Source organism: Hemiscyllium ocellatum, chromosome 10 (genome assembly GCF_020745735.1).
Source record: "Hemiscyllium ocellatum isolate sHemOce1 chromosome 10, sHemOce1.pat.X.cur, whole genome shotgun sequence".
In the NCBI taxonomy this organism is placed as follows: Eukaryota; Metazoa; Chordata; class Chondrichthyes; order Orectolobiformes; family Hemiscylliidae; genus Hemiscyllium; species Hemiscyllium ocellatum.
This window is the reverse complement of record NC_083410.1, coordinates 109,775,201-109,801,367: the sequence shown is the minus strand read 5'-3', so window position 1 is coordinate 109,801,367 and position 26,167 is coordinate 109,775,201. Positions and strand designations below refer to the sequence as shown.

Genomic DNA, 26,167 nt, shown 5'->3' with positions numbered 1-26,167 from the left:
ACATCCTCAAGGCTAAACCACATGCAATTCAGCAGTGCCCCAATCAATCTCTTCAGTTGGACTGTTGACACAAAGTAATTAGAACAAGTTCATCACCAGTGGAACAACTGCTAATTTTACAAACCATGTTGAAAAGTGAAACTGAATGATCTATTCTTGACGTCAGTATTTAAGCTAATAAAAACTAATTTAAAACCTACCACTGGGATACTTAAGCAAAATAGGAGGGAGTATATTTTTAAAAAAATGTGGGTTAGCTATTGTATGACCTTTGTCTCTAGTGCATCCAAGCAATCAAGAATGGATTCCAGTTGTTGTGGCATCTCTTTACAGTTACTGAATCATGAAGTAAAAACTGTATCTGAAGACAAAATATGAATATTTTTACTTAGATTTATTTTTCTTAAGTATGCAGATACTGTAGATCTGAAATAAAAATAGAAAATGCTGAAGAAACTAGGTGTGGCAGCATCTGTGAAGAGAGAAATAAAGTTAGAGCCCAATATGAATCTTCAGAATAACATGACCAGATGTGCTGAGCTTCTCCAGCACTTCACATTTTTATTCAAAAAGTTATCTTGTGACTGAGGCATGTACAATATTTCTGCTTGCTATTGCTTTTTTCTGGCAATTATATTAGATTTCTATTTTCTCATCAAAAAGTCCTCTCTCACATAACTGTAATGATATAAAACCAAGACAAGCGCTCATCCACAACACTACACATTCCTTGACATTATATTTCATTATACGCAACTTATAAGTCAGGAGGCATGGAATAGTGGGAAATTTGGCCAGTTGAATAGAGAACTGGCTAACTGGTCGAAGTCAGAGTGATGGTAGATGGTAAATATTCAGCCTGGAGCCCAGTTACAAGTGGAGTTCCGCAGGGATCAGTTCTGGGTCCTCTGCTGTTTGTAATTTTTTATTAATGACTTGGAAGAGGGAGTCGAAGGGTGGATCAGTAAATTTGCAGACGATACAAAGATTGATGGAGTTGTGGATAGTGAGGAGGGCTGTTGTCAGCTGCAAAGGGACTTAGATATGATGCAGAGCTGGGCTGAGGAGCGGCAGATGATTTTCAACCCAGTCAAGTGTGAGGTTGTCCATTTTGGAAGGACAAGTAAGAATGCGGAATACAGGGTTAACAGTAGGGTTCTTAGTAAGGTGGAGGAGCAGAGGGATCTTAGGGTCTATGTTCATAGCTCTTTGAAAGTTGCCACTCAGGTGGATAAAGCTTGTAAGGAGGCCTATGGTGTATTAGTGCTCATTAGCAGAGGGATTGAATTCAAGAGTCAGGAGGTGACGTTGCAGCTGCACAGGACCTTGGTAAGGCCACATTTGGAGTACTGTGTGCAGTTCTGGTCGCCTCACTTTAGGAAAGATGTGAAGCTTTGGAGAGGGTGCAGAGGAGATTTACCAGGATGTTGCCTGGATTGGAGAATAGGTTGAGTGTGCTAGGCCTTTTCTCATTGGAATGGCGATGGATGAGGGGTGACTTGATAGAGGTTTATAAGATGATCAGGGGAATAGATAGACAGTCAGAGACTTTTTCCCCGGGTACAACAGTGTTACAAGGGGACATGAATTCAAGGTGAAGGGTAGAAGGAATTTGGGGGGGGGGGGGGGGGGGGGAGAAATGTCAAGGTTAGGTTCTTTACCCAGAGAGGGGTGGGGGCATGGAATGCGCTGCCTGTGGGAGTGGCAGTCAGAATTATTGGTGACCTTAAAGTGGCAATTGGATAGGTACATGGATAGGGCTTAATCTAGGATAAATGTTCGGCACAACATCGTGGGCCGAAGGCCTGTTCTGTGCTGTATTGTCCGATGTTCTATGTTATCAACTCACCAGTTCCATTTTTCAACCTGATGCATTTCACTCAACATACTGACTCCCTTCCTCAGTCTCTGAGCTATTCTAACTTCCAGTTCACTCAACACTAACAAAATTATGCACTGAACATGTAATTCTCACTTTCTACCACTATGGATGAGCCTACATGCAACACTCACTCTGTTCAGCATGACCTAAATCTTTGCACTCATTTCTCCCCTTAGAGGGTGGTTCAGTATTTCACTTTTTTCCATACTTCTCCAATGATGAAATTCTAAACTACATCTGGCTACACACATGATCCATATCTCTCTATTCTCTGCCTGTTCACGTGTCTGTCTAAATACCTCAAACTTTGCTATTATTTGCTTCTACCACAACCCTAATAGCACGTCCTAGACGATAGAGCAAAACAGTAAAGCCCAAATGGGCCTGGGCTGGGACTAAATTCTATTCATTCCTTAGGACAAGCAAAGGAGGAAAGATGATAAAAGATCAGCTGAGCTACAACTCAGCTTGGCTTGCATTTGACCTTTAATGGAGAGAGAGAGAGATAGATTGCGTAGCATCCAGACTAGAAACTCAACACTGTACCAAATATTGTAAATTACGTTTGGCAAACCTGTTCCTCACTGCATTTGCTACCACAGATTATATTTTGTTAAAAATATGCAGAACACCAACTGCAGCTAATACTAAATTGCATGTTACAACAGAGATAAGTTGTAACTGTGAATCATACTCTTAAATCATACATATTAAAATGCATCCTTCAAAAGGAAATAGATTACAAAAAGTGGAGCAAAGATTATTTATAATACAATTTGTAACATGTATTCTAAATATTTAACAAAATCTAATACTTCGATAGCATCATCAAGTAATGACACAGCATTGGAGGAGGCCATTTGTACCTATGTAAACTCTCTGAAATAGTTAATGTAATTAGTTCCATTCCCCAGGTCCTTCCCTACTGTTAGGGAATCTTTCCTTTTCAAGTATTTATCCAATTTGCTTTATGAACATTGTTATTCAACATGCTTCCATCACCCTTTCAGGGAGTGCTTTTGCATCATAGTTCACTTTGTAAAATCCAACATGTATTGTATTTACACATATACCAGTAGCTACGAATAAAGTAAAAAATCTGAATAGTCTGCATTTTATTCTATCGTGGAGCTTAACCACCAAATAGAATTGGTATCTCTAGTGATCTATCCCTTTTCTCCCCCATTCCAGTGCCCCAAATGGCTTGGTTTCCTCCCAGACCAAAAAATACTTAAATGAGACTTAAAAATAAAACTAAGAGCATAATGCAGGTCTTACTTTCCTGTTACTTGCATCTGCATGAGAAAAGAAAGTGGGAAGATAATTTCTCATCTCTTAAAGTTTAAAAATGCTTGAGCATCAAGGGAGCAATATCAACATTAATTTTATGCTAATGTTCTTAACAACATCTGCAAAATAGAAGTTTTAAATTTAAATTGGTGTTCAGCCCTTCAGTTGTACTTCGGAAGGCCGAAAGGCTGCTCCCCAAAATCCGTTGAGGTTAGATTCACAGATCATGTGAAAACTTGTTATTAAAAGTATGAACAAGAATGGAACTCAGCTAATAGAGTTAAACAGATTAGCCACAATCCAACTGGTCAGACTCGAGAAAGTGAATGTATCACATAGGAAGAATTGAGCAAAATCGTTTTACATCAATAACTCATTAACTGATGCATTGGAGAATGTAAAACAGGAAGTATTAAAATTGAGCTTTCACAGTTGAGTTTAGCTGCTGGTTAATTCCAACTGTACATTTAATAAAACTGCCATAAAGAAATCAAAGGAAAATGGAAACTCTTGTAACAAAGTTCACTCCTTTTACTTACGAATATAAGCAGTTAACACATATGCATTAAAACAACTGTCTAATTGCCTATTAAGCATGAACAGAATTCATACTTTCCAAAAAATCTACATTTCAGACTCAGTTTAAGAATGCAGCTTTCATGACATAGGGAGATATTTGGCTCAACATTAAAGTGGATAGAGATTTATTAACAGACCAGAAATAAACCACTCATGCATTTGGCTGAGTGTAAAGCAAAACCCAGAGGATCGTTTACATCACATTTTGTAACCATGGCTTTAAATCTTGTTCCTCAGCCGGCGAGGCAAATGAGATAAGTCTCTCTCATCAGATTCTTGCAAATTTCAAACTTCAATTAAAAAAATTGATCAGAAACAAATACAAGCAAATTTCAAGCTTCAGACTGTAAAGACAGCATATTCTAATGTGACTGCTACTGACATATGCCCTGCATCTGAAAAACAGATGTGTCTTGTTGGCTTCAGCAAGATCCCTTTTAAAGGTATAGTACAAGGTGAAACAATCTTCAATTAGGCCATTCTTCATTTTTCTTCTTTTCAAATATCTGTAATCATGCTTGCAGGAGTCCATACTTTAGTCCTCATATATTCATTCCATCAATTAAACAAAATCTCAGTAATATGTGCATTTATATTTCTAGCTCATTAGTTTATTTGAATTAAAAGTATAAAATTTCTGAAGTGTTGCTCTTGGGTCATTTAATAAAATGAACCAAATTAGAAAATTGTTACAATCAAATCACAAGAAATTCAAGATATTAGGCAAGCTAATGCGAATGCTGAAAATTGAATGCAAGTTCTGTTGTATATGCCCAAGAGGCCAATGGCAATAAAAGCTAGGAAATTCACACATTTCATCCTTTATAGCTCCCTCATGTAAAAACCAGATGATGCAAGTACGCCAGGTAAATCCAAGCAAAAACATAACTCTGATTCAACACAACTTGAAATGTTTAGGCAATACAGGGAGTATTTGTTACTGACACTAATGTTTTTCTTCTAATTCAAATAGGTGCCTGGTTCAGATGGAACACCTAGAAATTGACCACCTTTGTAAATTCCAACCTAAGCTGCTGCATTTAATACTAGTTGTGAACACACTCATCCCCTACATTCCTAGGGACAACTCTCAGCCAGATACACAGAGATTTTATCCATAATTGGGCAATCATAGATTTTAGATGCAATCTAGAATTGAAATTAGATACAACGCATCTTCTCATTGTTAAATCACTGAAAAACTTCATTGCTAGATCACTGCAGGTCTCTTCAATTCACGGTGCCAGAAGCCTCAATAAGAATATTTATCTTCTCTGGCCAGTCATATCATGGACCAAAACCTTAAACACAAGAGCTTTTGTACTCATACCCAGGCAACATACTTCAAGCGTGACCACAGTTGAAATATTTGTTTCGTTATTCAAGTGCAGAATGGGCAAAGATATACATGGGCCAAATTACAAAATGCTAGCCATCTTGATATTCTCAAAAGTCCAAAATTGTCATAATCCAAGCACACTCAGCACCAATTGTTTAATCCAAATCCTAGTTTGTAGTGAAGCTAGTTGTCAAAGCATTCATTGACAGTCAAGGCAAGTCGTCATCTTTTCTCAAGCCCATCCCAGCCTTGTGTGCTCACAGATAATTCACCTTTGTCCATATATTTCCAAGTTAAGAATTGGAGAGCTATGAAAGAATAACCTTAAAAAAAGGACTGTCCATGGAGGTGTCTTTCCAAAGGGGTACATAATCTGAAGACTGTCCATCGCCTACTAGACTCAAGCAATGTTACATTAATAACAAAAACATTACCACCTCCTTGGACAGGTCAAAAGTAGTATAACATTAATTTACCATGTCAGTGCTAATTCAGGTATAGTGAGTACACACATTACCTCAGCAAGGCTGCAACACTGATGGTCCTAGTCCCGTAGCACCAGCATTAACCAACATCTGACAGATCCAACCACACTTCAATTAAGCATGAAAAAAGATTGTTTAGCTTTTTATACTCATTTATTGGGATTCTGAGTGATGTAGATCATAGTAATAGTATTATTTGAGTGAGTTGTGTGTTTAAGGACAAGTTGGCAAGTTACTGTCTAGTTTGAGCCACAAGGATTTCATTCAAATGATTAAGTTAATCCATACACATCTGAACTTTCTTGCATGCTGACTCAATTAAACAGATGTTAATTTGTTTTTATAAAAGCAGATGTATTTCATCAATGAGCACTGAAAGGAATTACAGACCAGCACACTCGCAGGAAATTCCACTTAGTGTAAAATACCATAATCAGTGTCTTAAGCCAATTGTCATGTTTTGCCCATTCTCGTATCATCTGGTAGAAGAGTTGTCTGTACTAAGAAAGAAATATTTTATTTTTCCATTTATACACTCGCCCTGAAGAGGGCAATCTAATCTTATTTTAAAATTCACAACTTGTCTCAAGATTGCTCTGGTACATCAGAAATCCAAATACAAAACGTTGGTTTGGGGAACAATATTTGGATGTTAAGAATAATCTACTTATCTGGCACAGCCAAAGTTGAAAAAGTAAGGTATGGTTCTTTACAGTGTGGTAACGAGGTAACAAGCAGAACTAGCCAATCTATATAATAGAGTCCTGTCCAAAGATTTATTTTTGCGCCCCCCTACTACTTATCCTTTTGGCAGGCCCATATATGCTTATGGCATCCACTCACACCAGCTGCTCTTCCCATCTCAATTGTCACACTGCCTGGCACTTAACCACGGATGGGCCACAGTTTCTCCAAATGAACAGATTCACAAATAGGAGAGGACTCAGAAAAAAGTTACAAGGATATTGCCGGGAATGGAGGGTTTGAGTTATAAAGGAGAAGCTGGATATGATGACATTTTTCACTGAGGTTTATAAAATCACGAGGGTCATAGATAACAGCAGGGTCGGGGAGTCCAAAACTAAAGAACACAGGTTTACGGTGATATGGGTAAAATTTTAAAAAAGGACCTAAGGGGCAACTTTTTTCCCCCACAGAGAGGGTGGATCGTATATGGAATGAACTGCTGCAGGAAGTGGTAGATGCTTGTAGTTACAACATTTGAAATATTATAGGTTTAATTTGCTCTGCTGACCTGCAGGATATCGGATGTCGAGACTAGGGTGGGATGTCCGTGTCTTATAGGTAGAATGTAAGGAATTTACATTCCTACCCCATGCCATTCAGAGCCATTTGCACTGCCATTTCCTAGTTACTCAGAGTAAAAGAATTACATTATTTTATCCAAAAATCAATAAGAATATTACAGTTGAAATTCTGAACTCACCCTCTAATTAAGAAACGACTCAGATTTGGCCATTAAAAGGAATGACTTACATTACACTGTTTCTGGAGATGATCAGGTCACTGCATCGTGCCTTCAGTGACATGTGACTATGGGGGATGGCTGGGGGGTTGTCTTGGTGGCATTACTGACTGTGATGTAAAGTTTTTGTACAAAAGAAGGACTGGTCTTAGTTCAAACAGATCTCCTGACATGGCTTTGCAAGCATTGTGTAGTGTTAAAGGGTTCCTCAGAAAGCTTGTACTGTACTAGGCTTAGTAACATTTTGCTTGTTCACAGGAAGGTGGCATATTGCAGTTGCACCAGGTGTGTAAGAATCTCAAGAAAAAAAGAACCCAACACCTTTAAAAGACATTTGGACACATACATAAATAGGAAAGGTTTAGAGGATTCGGGAGCCAGATGCAGGCAAATGGAACTTGTTTAGTTTGGGAAACTTGGTCAGCATGGACAAGTTGGACCGAAGAGTCTGTATCCATGTTGTACGACTAAGGCCACTGGGAGAACTCAACCCATCTAATCATATTGCTCACAACTGAAATTTGACCCTACACTGACCTTCCAACCTTAGTATTATCTTTCTCACAAAAAGCACCTTCATTTTTTTTTGTCTCCACTTATGGCTCAGCTGAAATGTGTTAAAATTTCTTTCATGCTTTTGTTACTTTCCAATCAACTAGCGCATAGACTTCGTGACTTATCATGCCAGTCTTACAGATTTTGTCCTTCACAAACAGCACTTCACCCAAACTCTGCCACACATTGTTATGCAGACAAAGCATTAATCCTCCAGCATTCTCACGCTTGCTGACATACATAGATTTCCTGTTCGCAAATACATCATTCTTAAAATTCTCATGTTCAAACTTCCTCCATAACCACAAGGCCTTCTTCATAATCAGGTCTTGCCTCGTAGCCTAAGGATTCTGTATTCCTCCAACATTAGTTTTGTGTTTTAACTACTCCCTTCAAACGAAAGACCATCGACCATACTTTCCAGTGATGTAGGTCCAAATCTGTGCAATTCCCTTGGGAGCTCTTCATCCCTCCCTCATTCTATGAGGCACTCCCTAAAATCAAACTTGAAGATAGATATGGTAGGCAGCATCAATTCAACTGTGCTCCTGAAGGACCATGAAGAACATTCTTATGCTAAAGGCACTTCATAATTACAGTTTCTGTGGCTGATACCACTGGATATTCAGCTTATATAACCTTTGAAAAATGAATACAACAGAAACAGGGTAAAAATAAGCAACAATCAAATTCAGCAACAAACAGCAAGACTCCAGCCTAAAAATGAGTGTGCATTACTGAAATACTTAAGCATCAAGAGTTTAAAATGTTGGAGCTTTAACAAACCAAGAATTAAAGAAAATAATTTTTAGGTGAAGCAGTTTTTCTACATCAGTAAGTTGCTGCTGTTGCATTGGTATGCTTTTATGATGTAATGTTCTACACAGATGACAAATCATCCAGTTCTTCCACTATGTTTGGATTTCTAGCCAGAATTAACAATTAATCAGCCTTGCATGTAGTAATTTATGAAACATACAAATTTGATTCAAAACAAAGTTTGATCTATTAATATTGGTAAACCACTTTTGCCTGCAATGATCTTCATTTCTCAATTCAGTAGAAACAAGGGAATAGGAGGCAGCCATTTAGTATCTCATGCCTGTTTTGCCAACCTGTTAGATCATGCTTGATCTGTATCTCAACACGAACTGTAACTTGCATTAGAGTAGGGCCATTTCCACCACAGCTGAAAATGTGTTGCTGGAAATGCGCAGGTCAGGCAGCATCCAAGGAACAGGAAATTTGACGTTTCGGGCTCCCCTCATCAGGAAGGGCTTATGCCCGAAACGTCGAATTTCCTATTCCTTGGATGCTGCCTGACCTGCTGCGCTTTTCCAGCAACACATTTTCAGCTCTGATCTCCAGCATCTGCAGACCTCACTTTTTCCCCATTTCCACCACAGTTTGTCAAACTTGCTATGTTGCATTTGACATAACTGGAATTATGTATTTCAGTGGGTGCCACAAAGGAATAGGTCGGTGATGCTGGGAAGAGTCAGATGGAAAAAAAGGTGAAAAGAGGCTCATATTTCAGGTTTGATCTTGTTTAAAAGATCTTACAAGTTTTTTAAAAAATGTATTTTCAGAAAGACAGTTTTATTGTCAACATGCAAATCGTCAAATTGGCCAACATTGTGTCATCATTTTGAGGAATATTTTCAAATATCCTAAAACAGTTGCATAGAAGAAGTGGGCCAAGGTAAGTAGTGGTTACGTACTACTTTTGATATTTGAACCGAATCAGATAGAGTCAGAGATGTAAAGCATGGAAACAGACCCTTCGGTACAACCTGTCCATGCCAACCAGATATCTCAACCCAATCTAGTCCCACCTGCCAGCACCCGGCCCATATGCCTCCAAACCCTTCCTATTCATATACCCATCCAAATGCCTCTTACATGTTGCAATTGTACCAGCCTCCACCACATCCTCTGACAGCTCATCCCATACACGTACCCACCCTCTGCATGAAGAGGTTGCCCCTTAGGTTCTTTTATATCTTTCCCCTCTCACCATAAACCTCTGCCCTCTAGTTCTGGACTACCTGACCCCAGGGAAAAGACTGTCTGTCTATTTATCCTGTCCATGCCCCTCATGATTTTGTAAACCTCTATAAGGTCACCCCTCAACCTCCAACGCTCCAGGGAAAACAGCCCCAGCCTGTTCAGCCTCTCCCTGTAGCTCCGATCCTCCAACCCTGGCAACATCCTTGTAAATCTTTTCTGAACCCTTTCAAGTTTCACAACATCTTTCCGACAGGAAGGAGACCAGAATTGTACGCAATATTCCAACAGTGGCCTAACCAATGTCCTGTACAGCCGCAACATGACCTCCCAACTCCTGTACTCAATACTCTGACCAATAAGGAAAGCATACCAAACGCCTTCTTCACTATTCTACCTAGCTGCGACTCCACTTTCAAGGAGCTATGAACTTGCACTCCAATGTCTCTGTTCAGCAACACTCCCTAGGACCTTACCATTACGTCCTGCTAAGATTTACTTTCCCAAAATGCAGCACCTCACATTTATTTATGCTACAGACTGCTCTCATAAAAGATCCAGCAAGCATCATCGCCACCCCCAACAAACCCTCATTTTAAATCAGAATGGCAGAGACTGGGACCATAAATCATCAGACATCAAAAGTTACATTATGACAAATAGAAAGTAAGTGCAAATAAAAATCAGGAGACAGTCTGAGGGGAATCTGGGTTAAAGTTGACACTGCAGAGGTTGAGTCATAGTCTACGCTCCTGCTCCTAGGATGCTGCCTGCTTTTCCAGCATCACACTTTTTGACTCTGATCTCCAGCATCTGTAGTCCTCATTTTCTCCAAGTCACTGCTTGAGCAACAGGAGATGTTCAGTACAAAATTGCTTGAGGATATAGGAGGGTAATACTTAAAAGGATCTGAGTCGTCAAAAGGGTACTCATGAGCAATACTATATTCTGAGAACTGATCTGTGAAACTTGTCAGATAAATTTATCTACTTCATCGATGCTATGTTTCTAATGAATGAATGAAATCAATCAAATCAAATCCGTTTTTAAATAAGCTTCACTGAGACATTAAATGGGGGAAGTTAGTGACAAAGTACTAATGTCACTGGTTAAGTTACCTAGAGGGCCAGGCTAATACTCTGGGGCACAGGCTCAACTCAACAATAATTGATACTGGAACTTAAATTCAATCAAGTATAAAGCTAACCTCAAAAATGATGGCCATGACAATTATCATTGACTTCTGTAAAAGTGAAAAATCTGAATCACTAAGGAAAGAAACTCACTGCCCACACTTGATCTGACGACAGCAATGTGGTTGACACTTAACTGCTCTCTGAAATGGTGTACTAAGCCATGCAGTTCAAGGGCAATTAGGGATAGCCCATATCCCACACAAGAACAAAAGTAGTTCTCATTCGTCAAATCAATGCCACAAAACCACAGCAACCTATATAAATTGAAACTGTAACATGTTAAAAAAAATTTGTCATAAAATCCACAAAATGAAAGACCAATTAACTCAGACAGCAAAGTCAAACGTCTACTGTGAGAACTGGCCTGGAAAGTTAATTACTGCACTAAGGACACTATAACCGATAGCAGGGAGATGTTTACAGAAAACATGGACAAACACTAGAAGTGCGTTAATATTATAAGACTATGGGTCTCGTGCAGGTCGTTCTGCTGTAACCCACGTTTTGTTAACACAAATTCACTCACAACTGATGAATTGGGACACTGTTTATAAAGCGCAAGTTTTTAAGCATGCATTGGTTATAACAAGATTCTAGACCCACCAGTTTAAATGGTGCTGTTATTACACAATTTTCTTATAACACAGAATTGCAAAAGAATGGAACTACCACATCATAGCAGAATTGCCTATATGTTTTTGGCTTGTATAGTTTCAATGGACAAAGGGTACCATTCAGGAATATTCATCTTCCAAAACTATTATTCACCTGACAGCAAAGGAATAAAAACCTGTCTAAAATTTCCTCAGCATTCCAGGATCACAAACCACCTAGAAGTTGGTGCTTATGATGCATTACAAAGATGTATACCACAAAATATATATCTAAGTAAAACAAATGTTAACAAATAGAAAACCTATTTTAAATAGAGTAATTACTTACAGTGTGAGCACATCTCAAGGGGATAACTCGCTTCATTTCCCTGAAAAAGATCAAAGTTTATAAATTAAACTCAAGCAAATTAATTCAGTTCAGCATGCATTGAGTGGCTGAGTTTTTTTAATATCTTTGCCTAGCCAGAAGTGAATGCACAGGAATCAGCTCAGTACTTGTAAAACATTTTTGTTTTAGTCAACTGCCATACATGCTTACTTTAAACATACAAGTACTTCAATCACACATCTAAGAACACTAAAGTCAAATTTCCACGAGTTAAGTAGACTGTGCCTTTAAAATTACAGCATTTGCAAAATTCTTCTTTTTCATCCTTTACAATTCATGACATTTTTTGCTGCAATGCCTCAAGTTATGCAATTGGCATTTAGAGGAACACATCTATTGTAACTTGGTGTGAGCTGCCATTTATCTCTGATCTCATGACCCCACTCGGGATTCCAAACTCCACGATGGTAGCACCACCTGAGGGTGTGGCAATTTGAATGCTAAATCAATTAACATTCATAAATAATAGCTATTAAGGCAAGAAGTTAGAATTGGAGGAACCCAGAAATCCTGAAAGGTTATAGGTCTGGAAGTGGCTAGGCAACAGGCAATCTAAAGCAAAAGTATGAAGTTCAAAAAAAAAGGTGCCAATTTTACTCAAGCATAGGGAAGGAACAACATATGGTTGAGGAGGTTAGCAGCAGGGTTTTGACTAAGCTCAACTGTATGGAGGTTTGGAAGATGGAAGCCAACCAGGAGAACACCAAATGAGATAACAAAAACTTCAATGAGTTCACACAAATCAAAATGTTATGGATGCAGAAGGAAGGGATCCTGCCCACTGTATGCGCATCAGTGAGTTCAGATGTGCTGAAGCAGAGACAAAAAAAAATTGGACTAATAGGTCTATGCCAGTGTTTGCACTCCAAACAAGCCTTTTCTATACCACTTTGTTTGCATTCTGGTAACAGGAAAATGAGAATCTATGAAATAAAAATAAATGTAAAATCAGCATGAGCAAGGAACAAGTTTTTGACATTTTTGTTAACGAGCAGCAATGGAACCAAGATTGTGCTAGTTGATCAAAAGGTCCACATAATCAATGTAAAAACACATTAAGTAATACAAACATAATGCAAAGGGGTATACACAACTGCTATACTCTATTTACAGAATAAATAAAAATAATAAGGTAATTTTTCACTAAACAAAAAGAGTCTTCTCATTTGCACCAACTTACAATAATATAGAAAACTTGCAGGTTTTGGAGGTATATAACTTTTGCCAGTTAATTTACTTCAATATTAGCCATACTCCCACCCCTCCTCTTCAACTGCCTATGTCAGAGTTACACATCAGGAATTTACCCAGATAATTGTATAAGCAGGTAGGGAAGGAGTTCGGTGTCAGCTGAACCTCTTGTTTCAGAAGACTGTGTGTCAGATCAGATAAGAAACTGGAGTTAACAATGGGGTGCTGAAGGCAAGGGTAATGGGTTAACAAGGTGGAAAAGTGGTCATTATGCAGAGCCATTTAACAATATTGGAAGCGTTTGGTACGCAAGGTCATTTTTCACAAGGTGAAAAGTATTCATTATGTGAAGCGAGTTATTCATGGGGGGGACGGGGGGACGGGACACAACCTCATTTACATTTTTTCGTGCCCTCTTGTTGTGCTGCTACAATTTCACTCCCTTGCCCAAATCTATTGTACACAAATCAATCATTTTAGAAATTTTTCAAAATCTCAAAACTCAACCTGCCTTTATAAAAGAAATCTAACCTGCACCTTCATATCCAGTTAAACACCAAACAGGCAATAATTTACATCCGATCAGACTTTACCTTTATCTATTGGCAACCCACAGCATCCTATTTTGCTTCTCACATTGCTATCTCAGCCTCAGTACAAGGTCGAGCATGACCTTCGTCAAGATTTGACATTGCAACAATAAAAATTCACAAGGAAACAACTTCAAGCAACTTCAAATCTGGACAAACAAGAGGCAAAATTTTCTAAATGCAAAACAATTAATTCAAACAACCACACTACATTTAACAACACACACTTGCTGGTAGAATGCTTCATTTTGTCTTGTTATTAGTCTGTAACAAAGAACTGATCAACACTACACATTGCAACAGTCCTGCCTCTGGATGTTCTAATGCATGCTAAAATAAATATTTCACTACAACTGAATATACTAAGACCCACAAACATTGAAGAATACTGGATCCACAACGTGTGCTAGAAAGGTTACACCCAAAACATTGACTTATGCACCTCCTGATGCTGCCTGGCTTGCTGTGTTCTTCCAGCCTTCTGGCTGTCTACATTGTAGTCCCAACAATCAGATGTCCACCAAAATATTTACACTTTTAAATAGCCACAAATTCTTCCAGCACACAGATCATTCTTACTTGCCACCAAATATCCCTTCTCATTTTAGGTCATACAGCCAGCCTGTGAAGGAAATCAGTCTCTCCAATAACAATGTGTTAAAAGCTATGTAAATCTGACATTTAGGGCTGGGTACTCCCCAAAAATGCAAGATGCAGGAGCTGTGTGCCAGAACCAGCCCTCTGGTGTGAAACCGAGTTTCAGATTATGAACTCTTCATTGATATAGATGTCTTCCCTGACCAACTAAGCTTTTGGGGCGGGAATTCACACAGGTTTTACACACCCAAGATTGCTGGTTGTCCCCAGAGAGCTTGTGCTAAAGCTTGCCAATATAAAGCAGGACTTATATATCCCCTTCTGTTAGGGGTCAGGTGGTCACATCTTACAATAAGGACACCTCTCTCTTCAAAGTCATCCCACTTTGATTTAAATTCCTCCTGCTTCTCTCAGCATAAGGTTCCCATCCAAGGCTTCAATATCCTCTTGGCTGAAAATGTGTTGCTGGTTAAAGCACAGCAGGTTAGGCAGCATCTCAGGAATAGGGAATTCAACGTTTCGAGCATAAGCCCTTCATCAGGAATCACAATTACCATGAATGTTATAGTAGGTCACGTAATTACACCAAGTACCAGACAGTACCCTCTAATCCCACAATGCCCTGTTGGATTCCAGTTTGTTGTCCAATAGCTGTGAAGAGGTCATTGGGATCTGTCTCCCAGGTGTTGCATCAGCATGCAGCCACCTACAAGATGCTGCAGAGGTCTGTAGTGATGGGAAGTCAGATATGTGTGTGCCTATCTTTGAAGTTGGCACTCTCCCTCAACACCAGTTTTCACTTTAAGGGAAAAGCAGAGATTTAGAGATGAGTGTAACAATGTTTTCACGCAGAGGGTGATGAGAATCTGAAACTTATAACATTTGTGGTATTCAGGTGGGTACCTGCAATGCAAGGCTTATTGTCGTCCTGTTTCCCTATTCCCATATCAGTTGAAGCAAAATGCTCAGAGACACAGCTGCAAATGTGTTGCTGGTCAAAGCACAGCAGGCCAGGCATCTCAGGAATAGAGAATTCGACATTTTGAGCATAAGCCCTTCATCAGGAATAAGAGAGAGAGAGCCAAGCAGGCTAAGATAAAAGGTAGGGAGGAGGGACTGGGGGAGGGGCGATGGAGGTGGGATAGGTGGAAGGAGGTCAAGGTGAGGGTGATAGGCCGGAGTGGGGTGGGGGCGGAGAGGTCAGGAAGAGGATTGCAGATTAGGAGGGCGGTGCTGAGTTAGAGGAAACCGACTGAGACAAGGTGGGGGGAGGGGAGATGAGGAAACTGGAGAAATCTGAATTCATACCTTGTGGTTGGAGGGTTCCCAGGCGGAAGATGAGGCGCTCCTCCTCCAGCCGTCGTGTAGTTGTGTTCTGCCGGTGGAGATGTCCTCGGTGGAGTGGGAGGGAGAGTTAAAGTGTTGAGCCACGGGGTGATTGGGTTGGTTGGTTCGGGCGACCCGGAGGTGTTCTCTGAAGCGTTCAGCTGACCACGACCCCACCTCCCACCACCAAACCATCATCTCCCAGACCATCCAGGACCTCATCACCTCAGGGGATCTCCCATCCACCGCCTCCAACCTCATAGTCCCACAACCCCGCACCGCCCGTTTCTACCTCCTGCCCAAAATCCACAAACCTGCCTGCCCCGGCCGACCCATTGTCTCAGCCTGCTCCTGCCCCACCGAACTCATCTCCCAATACCTCGACACGGTCCTGTCCCCTTTGGTCCAAGAACTCCCCACCTACGTTCGGGACACCACCCACGCCCTCCACCTCCTCCAGGATTTTCGCTTCCCCGGTCCCCAACGCCTTATTTTCACTATGGACATCCAGTCCCTGTACACCTCCATCCCCCATCACGAAGGACTCAAAGCCCTCCACTTCTTCCTTTCCCGCCGCACCAACCAGTACCCTTCCACTGACACCCTCCTTCGACTGACTGAACTGGTCCTCACCCTGAATAACTTCTCTTTTCAATCCTCCCACTTCCTCCAAACTAAAGGAGTTGCCATGGGCACCCGCATGGGCCCCAGCTATGCCTGCCTCTTCGTAGGATATGTGGAACAGTCCATTTTCCGCAACTACACTGGCACCACCCCCCACCTTTTCCTCCGCTACATCGATGACTGTATCGGCGCTGCCTCGTGCTCCCACGAGGAGGTTGAACAGTTCATCAACTTTACTAACCCCTTCCATCCTGACCTGAAATTCACCTGGGCTGTCTCAGACTCCTCCCTCCCCTTCCTAGACCTTTCCATTTCTATCTCGGGCGACCGACTCAACACAGACATCTATTATAAACCGACTGACTCCCACAGCTACCTGGACTACACCTCCTCCCACCCTGCCCCCTGTAAAAACGCCATCCCATATTCCCAATTCCTTCGTCTCCGCCGCATCTGCTCCCAGGAGGATCAATTCCAACACCGCACAGCCCAGATGGCCTCCTTCTTCAAGGACCGCAGATTCCCCCCAGACGTGATCGACGATGCCCTCCACCGCATCTCCTCCACTTCCCGCTCCTCCGCCCTTGAGCCCCGCTCCTCCAACCGCCACCAAGACAGAACCCCACTGGTTCTCACCTACCACCCCACCAACCTCCGCATACAACGTATCATCCGCCGCCATTTCCGCCACCTCCAAACGGACCCCACCACCAAGGATATATTTCCCTCCCCTCCCCTATCAGCATTCCGCAAGGACCACTCCCTTCGTGACTCCCTCGTCAGATCCACACCCCCCACCAACCCAACCTCCACCCCCGGCACCTTCCCCTGCAACCGCAGGAAATGTAAAACTTGCGCCCACACCTCCACACTCACTTCCCTCCAAGGCCCCAAGGGATCCTTCCATATCCGCCACAAGTTCACCTGTACCTCCACACACATCATCTATTGCATCCGCTGCACCCGACGTTGCCTCCTCTATATTGGGGAGACGGGCCGCTTACTTGCTGAACGCTTCAGAGAACACCTCCGGGCCGCCCGAACCAACCAACCCAATCACCCCATGGCTCAACACTTTAACTCCCCCTCCCACTCCACCGAGGACATGCAGGTCCTTGGACTCCTCCACCAGCAGAACACAACTACACGACGGCTGGAGGAGGAGCGCCTCATCTTCCGCCTGGGAACCCTCCAACCACAAGGTATGAATTCAGATTTCTCCAGTTTCCTCATCTCCCCTCCCCCCACCTTGTCTCAGTCGGTTTCCTCTAACTCAGCACCGCCCTCCTAATCTGCAATCCTCTTCCTGACCTCTCCGCCCCCACCCCACTCCGGCCTCTCACCTTGACCTCCTTCCACCTATCCCACCTCCATCGCCCCTCCCCCTAGTCCCTCCTCCCTACCTTTTATCTTAGCCTGCTTGGCTCTCTCTCTCTTATTCCTGATGAAGGGCTTATGCTCGAAATGTCGAATTCTCTATTCCTGAGATGCTGCCTGGCCTGCTGTGCTTTGACCAGCAACACATTTGCAGCTGTGATCTCCAGCATCTGCAGACCTCATTTTTTACTGCTCAGAGACACAGTATAGTTTTAATTCCTTCATCTTCTGAATCCTGGAGGGAGAGAGAACAATCGCCCATGTGAAGAAACATGAGTTCTCAGCCTCCTTTCAAACAGCAGATTCTTAAGGAAATATATATAGTCAAGTACAGGGAAGCGCATCCAAATAAGGCAACATCTATATTGATTGGGTGACCGTTTACAAGCAGCAAGAGTCAACAGTAGAGATAAATCCATCTGGTGTTATACAATGAATGTTCGCCACCTTGTTAAATGGCTTGTCATCTCATCAACCCACTACCCTTGCCTCTAGCACCTCAAGTCATGCTAGCTGAACCTTTTGTCAAGCAACCATAAACTTAACTCTTTCCTGACCCACTCATGCCTTATACACTTTCCCATTAAGAGGTTACACGGTCAAGACCTGGAAAATGACACTAGCATAGTTAGGTGATTGTTTTTGACCTGCACGGATGCAATGCGTTAAAAAGTTGATTTTCTGTGCTATAATTTGCTCTGCTGACCTGCAGGAAATTGAATGTCCTGAGACTAGGATGGGATGCCTTTGACTTACAGGTAGATTCTAAGGAAGTTACGTTCCCATCCCTTGCCATTCAGAGACATTTACATGGCTGTTCCCTATTATTAAGAGATAATTTACATTTGTATCATCATCTTATTCAAAATCAATAAGAACAGTGCAGTTGGAATTTTGACTACTCCCTGTAGTTAAAGAACGATTTGCAACAGATTTGACCATTACATGATGATTTACATTACACTGTTGCTGGAGATGTCACTGCATTGTACCGAGTGGCACGTGACTGTGGGGAAGTGGCTGGAGGTGGTCTTGTGGGCATTATACAAAATCTTTACATTACAATCAGTAAAGGAAGGACTGTTCCTTTGTTCAGAGAGAACTCTCGACACACTTCACAATCATGGCGAAGAGTGTCAAGAGTTTCTCCAAAGTTTGTACTGCTAATGAAATTCTGGTTGTTGTTCATAGAAGTTAGCGGATTGCAGTTGCATCAAGTGTGTAATAATATCAGAAAAAATAAATTAAGTCTTGATAACTGGACCTATGAAAACAAAGGCATATGGCTAAGTGAATTCCTGAATGACTTATCAAATATGCTTGCATGGTGCATAACCATTTTTTTGGATGTTGTCAAAAATTTAGTCATAAGTTCAAAATAGTTCTGCAATTATGAAACTTGAAAGGGGTCAGACGAGATTTACAAAGATATTGCCAGAGTTGGAGGGTTTGCTCGCTATCATTCTGTAATTTCTATTAAGAGTTGCCATTAGGCTCTAAATTGTCTGGGTTATAAAGAAAAATGGCACTATGCCTTCATAGATATAAATCTGCGATTAGTTTCGGCAATGATTTTCACACACAAAAAAAAACATTTGGAGGCACATGGTCAACTGGACCTAGCTACAAGCTTAAAAATACAAGAACAAAAACTGAATATCACCTCACCATAGCAAGGCATTTCTGGAAAGATACAGGGATCACCAAATTAATGTATGGAGACAAACTGACGTTTCTATCATACATTTCACATCCTCAACACATTTTACAATATATCTTGATTATTTGTGAAGCACAGACACAGCTATATCCCCAAACACAAACAAGGGACAATGTTTGACCATGCTGGAAGAAGGAGGAATGCAGACCAAGCCAACAGGAGAACTTAGTCCTCTTCAAATAGTGTAGTGGTATTCCATCTGTGTAACAGCAACTTCAATAATGCAGCATTCCCTCAGTACTGAGCTATTGCTTTTGGAGTTACATTTGAGCATCTCACTTAAGCAGAGATGAGCAGTCAATATGAATCATGCACCCGTGTAACAAAATGTTTAAGATCATTCAGCAAGCAACTGAACATTCGAGGCATTTGCTCATTAAGCTGAAAAGACGATTTGCTTCATCAGTCAAAAGCAATTGGACATTTATTGAGCTTACCACTCAATTCATGGCTTTCTCAAACGTGAATGCCAATGACCACTTAAATATACTTAATTAATTAATGGATTCTCCATCATTTCAATGAATGTCTGTTCAGCAAAAAAGGTGAAAAAAGCTTACAAACAAGGTTGATGTCATCTCACATATGACATTACACCAAGTCTCAATTTACTTAACGAATGCAACCACTGCACATGACGTTAGTGTTTGTGCAACAGATGGAGACACTGGCTTTGTGCCACACTCTCTTCTCCAGAAGTCACTTGACTCTGTTCACCCTAAACGTAGATTTTGCTTTTGGGTCTAAGGTTGTTTTTTTTTGGATGTTCTAGGATCCAAAATGCAAAGCTCAGATGGCCTTTCAACTCCACTTTGGAATATCTTGCAGTGTGGAATCCTGAACCCAGCTGGCTGTACTGTATGCCTTTATTATCTAGGATCCTTCCATGAGAACCACATGACCAACCCCACAGAGTCAGACAGAGATATGCAGCACGAAAACTGACACTTTGGCTTAACTCATTCATGCCAACCAATATCCTAAATTAATCTAGTCCCATTTGTCAGCACTGGGCCCATTATCCCTCCAAATCCTTCCTACTCAAACCCATCTAGATGCCACTTCCTCTGACAGCTCATTCCATATAAGCACCATCCTTTGAGTGAATAAGTTGTCCTTTAGGTCTCTTTTATATCCTTCCCCTCTCACCCCAAACCTATGCTCTCTAGTTATGGACTCCCCCAAGCCAGGGAAGAGACCTTGTCTATTCCAGATGAAGGCTTCTGCCAGAAACGTCGATTCTCCTGGTCCTCAGATGCTGCCTGACCTGCTGTGCTTTTCCAGACTCCAACTCTGATCTCCATCTTCTGCAGTCCTCACTTTCATCTTGTCAGTTTACCCTATCCATGCCCCTCATGATTTCATAAGTCTCTAAAAGGTCACCCTTTAGCCTCCGACGCTCCAGGGAAAACAGCCCCAGCCTTTTCAGCCTCTCCCTATAGCTGAAACCCTCCAACCCTGGCAATATCATTGTAAATCTTCTCTGAACCCTTTCAAGCTTCACAAGGCTGAGCTCTGATGAGCATGCAGAGCTATACGGCACTTTGCAAGAACCATTGCTGGGACTTTTTTTTCCCCCAGCAACTAGATGAGACATTGAAGATGGAATGCTTCTGGTTCATCTTCAGAAACCTTCAAATACTTAAAAACTACATCTGGAGCATACAGAATCAGCAACATCTAACTTTCTGGTTGTGCAGTACCCTAAAGTTGTCAGTTTCAATAGGTATCAACAAGGATCAATAATTTCATTGTCATTACCATTGTAAAATTTCAGAATGTTTTCTCAATCATTGCAAAGGGAAAGCCGAGTTCAAAGTGCACAGATGTGATTTTAAATCACAATTATGTACCAATTTCAAGTACGCAGAAAATAAAAGCTTGAAACTATAATAGCAAATATAAAATCGTATGATATATCACTTTATGCAAATCCCAAATTATGCAGACCATTTAAACCAAGTACGAGGCAAAAGGTTGAAGCATTTCCTTTTAGTTATAGCAAAGTGGTCCTACACTAATTATGTTTTTCAAGAGATCTTTCAAGCGCAAAAGTCCAGAAACATGAAATAAAGCTAAAGTAATTCAGTGGATTATAAAATAAACTATGACTAATCCACAACTTTAATCAAAAACATACCAGTAGAAACCATAGTGTCAGCAGTTGGAGAAAGCACAGGTAATATCAATCCAAGCAGCTGCGTAAAAATATGAAATCAACTTAACACTTAAAACAGTTTAACTGATCAGAAATATTACAATACCACAACACTTAAAATGAAGATGCCAATCAGCACTGTTCCAGTTTGCAAGATCTGTTTGGTTGAAAAGTTTAAGAGAACAAATCAAATCAGGATTCTTGTTTTTCCTCGAGTCCTTCGAAGGATTGGGGTCAAAACATCACTGTTGTGCCCTCAATCTCACTTTCCATATCAACACTCCCAGTCATGGTTCTACATCATGTGGACTTGCCACTGTGAAAGTCTCCAGCTCCAGCTCAGTTTCATTTTTTGACAGGCATCAATCACAATTATCTCTCCTCAGCCAGTCACTTGCCACATTAACACGACTGATCGGATTGTATTTGACAGGACAGTATTAAGTTCAAGTCTCCTACTCTGGCACTTTAAATCTACTGCCAGATAAATCATTAACAGACTAAAGCACAAATTCTACTGTCCAAGACAAATTATGCTGGAAGGTATGAAATTACAGGTTCATGTTTCTTCACACTGGACCTTACTTAAGCATTCATGACTCGAGCAAAAAAGCACATGGAAGTTGGAGTGTTCTTAATATAGATATTACTGGAAGTAGCTAGCTTTGTCACTGACTGGTAACACCTAGCGCCATTCCTCCCCAATAACGTTAACTTCTAATTTAATGAGAAAATTCTCCAAAACTCAGAATCCACTACAGATGCATCTCATTCAAATGATTCGAAACACCAACACAATCTGGCATCTTTTTTTCCCCTAAAAAAAATCCCCTCAAAACCCTCTGTTCAACTCCAGCTACCACCTTAAGTTGTCAATCCATTAATGCATTATCATTTCTGATGTGCACACCATTCTCCCACAAGTTCTCCTTTGAATCTACTGAATCTGGTTTTCACATTCCCCAAAACCACCATGTCTGTTATTAAAAGTATGCTCTCAAACCAGAGACCAAGTTCTTGGTTTACTGGGCACCAGTGATCACTGTGCTTCCTAAATGCTTTTGAGGCGCTCAAAACCCACAAGAGCAAAGCACTGGAGTACCACCTTCAGTTCTGTCTTCACAAAATCCTCTAAGTGCAGAAGCAAGGAAGTCCAACAGGCAACATTCTCGTCAAGCCTCCATGCTCAGCACTGAGGTACTGTCATCCCGTTTCCCCCCCCCCCCCCCCAGCCGAAGCAAAATGCTCAAAGGCAGTGTAGTTTTACCTCCATCTTTATTCTGACCGGGTTTTTTTTGGGGGGGGGGGGGGGGGGGGGGAGGGGGGTGATCACCCATGTGCACAGGGACAGGAGTTCACAGTCTTCTCTCAAACAATAGGTTTTCAATTAATTATAAAGTCATTACAGGGAGGAGCATCCACACATGGCAACATACATATTAACTGCTTGACCATTAAAATCAATGAGTATCAATAGCAGAGATCAAACACTTTACTGTTTATACAATGTTCTTGTTGACTGGATTCATATTATGGATACTTTTCCCCTTGTTAGCTGACCTTGCATACGGATTGCTTCCAATATTGTTAAATGGCTCTACATAATGACTGCTTTTCCACCTGGTTAGCCCATTACCTTTGCCTCCAGCATCCCATTGTTAACTCTAATTTCTTATCTGATCTGAGTCATGTCCCAACATACACGAGAATTCCTAGAGGCAAGGCATTCAACAAATACACTGACTTGGACCTGATCTACTATCCCCTGAGAAAAACAGGGGATGACATCACCAACCCAAAGAAACCCCAACATAAATAGAAGCTGCAAATGTGTTGCTGGTCAAAGCACAGCAGGTTAGGCAGCATCTCAGGAATAGATCTCTATTCCTGAGATGCTGCCTAACCTGCTGTGCTTTGACCAGCAACACATTTGCAGCTGTGATCTCCAGCATCTGCAGACCTCATTTTTTACTCCAACATAAATAGAAAGCAGGAATCAGTAGTGCTTTGTCTGGAAGCTCACTAAAGATGTTACCTAGTACAGTGATGAAACATCTGAACATGAACCTTTCAGCTCAGCAAGCCTACATCCATAACCTCAACCTAAGCTACAAATCTTCACAAAACATGCTGAACCTCTTATTTCAGAAACTCAGAACTTATAGAACATAGAAAGATACAGCGCAGTACAGGCCCTTCGGCCCTCGATGTTGCGCCGACCGAATCCTACCTAACCTACACTAGCCCAATAACTTCCAAATGCCTATCCAATGCCCGCTTAAATGACCATAAAGGAGAGTTCACCACTGCTACTGGCAGGGCATTCCATGAACTCACAACCCGCTGTGTAAAGAATCTACCCCTAACATCTGTCCTATACCTACCACCCTTTAATTTAAAGCTGTGTCCCCTAGTAATACCTGACTCCATTAGCGGTAAAAGGTTCTCAGTGTCAACCCTATCTAAACCCCTAATCATCTTATACACCTCTCTCAAATCTCCCCTAAACCTTCTCTTCTCCAATGAGAACAGCCCCAAGTGCCTCAGCCTTTCCTCATAAGATTTTCCTACCATGCCAGGCAACATCCTGGTAAACCTCCTCTGCACTCGTTCCAATGCCTCCACATCCTTCCAAAGTATGGCGACCAAAACTGCACACAATACTCCAGATGAGGCCGCACCAGAGTCTTATACAGTTGCAACATGACCTCAGGACTCCGGAACTCAATTCCTCTACCAATAAAGCCCAGTACACCATATGCTTTCCTCACAGCATTTACCTGGGTGGCAACTTTCAGAGATCTGTGTACATGGACACCAAGATCCCTCTGCTCATCCACACTACCAAGTAGCCTACCATTAGCCCAGTAATCCATCTTCTTGTTACTCCTACCAAAGTGAATGACTTCACACTTAGCTACATTGAATTCCATTTGCCACATTTCTGCCCAGCTCTGCAACTTATCTATATCCCGCTGTAACCTACCACTTCCTTCCTCACTATCCACAACTCCACCGACTTTTGTGTCATCCGCAAACTTGCTTACCCAGCTTTCAAGCCCTTCCTCTAGATCATTTATAAAGATAACAAAAAGCAATGGTCCCAAAACAGATCCTTGTGGTACACCGCTAGTAACTGCACTCCAAGATGAACATAGTCCATCAACTACTACCCTGTCTCCTTCCTGCCAGCCAATTCCTAATCCAAACCTCTAATGTATCCTCAATGCCATACCTCCGTAGTTTTAGCATTAGCCTACCATGGGGAACCTTATCGAACGCCTTACTAAAATCCATATACACAACATCTACTGCTTTACCCTCGTCCACTTCCTTAGTCACCTTCTCAAAGAACTCAATAAGGTTTGTGAGGCACGACCTGCCCTTCACAAAACCATGCTGGCTATCCTTGATCACGTTATTCCTATCCAGATGTTCATAAATCTTATCCCTTACCATTCTCTCTAAGACTTTGCCCACCACTGAAGTCAGACTCACTGGCCTATAGTTACTAGGGCTATCCCTACTCCCTTTCTTGAACAAGGGGACCACATTCGCTATCCTCCAGTCCTCTGGTACTATTCCCGTTGACAATGACGACATAAAAATCCAGGCCAATGGCTCTGCTATCTCCTCCCTAGCTTCCCATAGGATCCTAGGGTAAATGCCATCAGGCCCAGGAGACTTATCTATTTTCATCCTCTCCAATATTCCCAGAACCTCTTCCCTGCATATTTCCAGGCCATCCATTCTAATCATTTGTGACTCCATATTCACATCAGCAACAGTGTCCTGTTCCTGAGTGAATACTGATGAAAAGTATTGATTTAGTGTCTCTCCAATCTCCTCCGCCTCCACACACAACTTCCCACTACTATCCTTGACTGGACCGATACCTACCCTAGTCATCCTTTTATTCCTGACATACCTATAGAAAGCCTTTGGGTTTTCCCTAATCCTACCAGCTAAAGACTTTTCATGTCCCCTTCTCGCTTCTCTTAGCTCTCTCTTTAGATCCTTCCTGGCTACCTTATAACTCTCTATCGCCCCAACTGAACCTTCACGCCTCATCTTTACATATGCCGCCTTCTTCCCTTTCACAAGGGATTCCAATTCCTTACTAAACCACGGCTGCCTCACAAGGCCCTTTACACCATGCCTGACTGGTACATACTTATCGAGGACACGTAGTAGCTGCTCCTTGAACAATCCCCACATCTCATTAGTGTTCTTCTCTTGAAGCCTGTTTTTCCAATCCACACATCCTAAGTCATGCCTCACTGCATCATAATTTCCCTGCCCCCAGCTATAACTCTTGCCCTGCGGCGCACACTTATCCCTCTCCATCACTAAAGTAAAAGTCACCGAGTTGTGGTCACTGTCCCCGAAGTGCTCACCTACCTCCAAGTCTAACACCTGGCCTGGTTCATTACCTAGAACCAAATCCAGTATAGCCTCACCTCTTGTTGGCCTGTCTACATATTGTGTCAGGAAACTCTCCTGCACACATTGGACAAACACCGACCCATCTAATGAACTCGAGCTATAGCTCTCCCAGTCAATATCTGGGAAGTTAAAGTCCCCCATAACAACCACCCTGCTACCTTCACTCTTTTCCTGAATCATCCTCGCAATATTATCCTCTACTTCTCTAGGACTATTAGGAGGCCTGTAGAAAACACCTAACAGGGTGACCTCACCTTTCCTATTTCTAACCTCAGCCCAAACTACCTCAGATGGCAAGTCCTCTTCCATCGTCCATT

The 26,167-nt window shown here is 41.7% G+C and overlaps 1 protein-coding gene across 1 annotated transcript in view; it reads right to left on the bottom strand.

Annotated features, from left to right (window-relative positions):
• LOC132819900 (calcineurin subunit B type 1) overlaps positions 1-26,167 on the bottom strand; it is an 81,155-nt gene that overhangs the window by 41,072 nt on the left and 13,916 nt on the right. Inside the window, exon 2 of the mRNA XM_060831857.1 lies at positions 11,762-11,801. Coding sequence (XP_060687840.1) covers positions 11,762-11,801 — 40 coding nt within the window. The remainder of the gene's footprint in view (positions 1-11,761; positions 11,802-26,167) is intronic.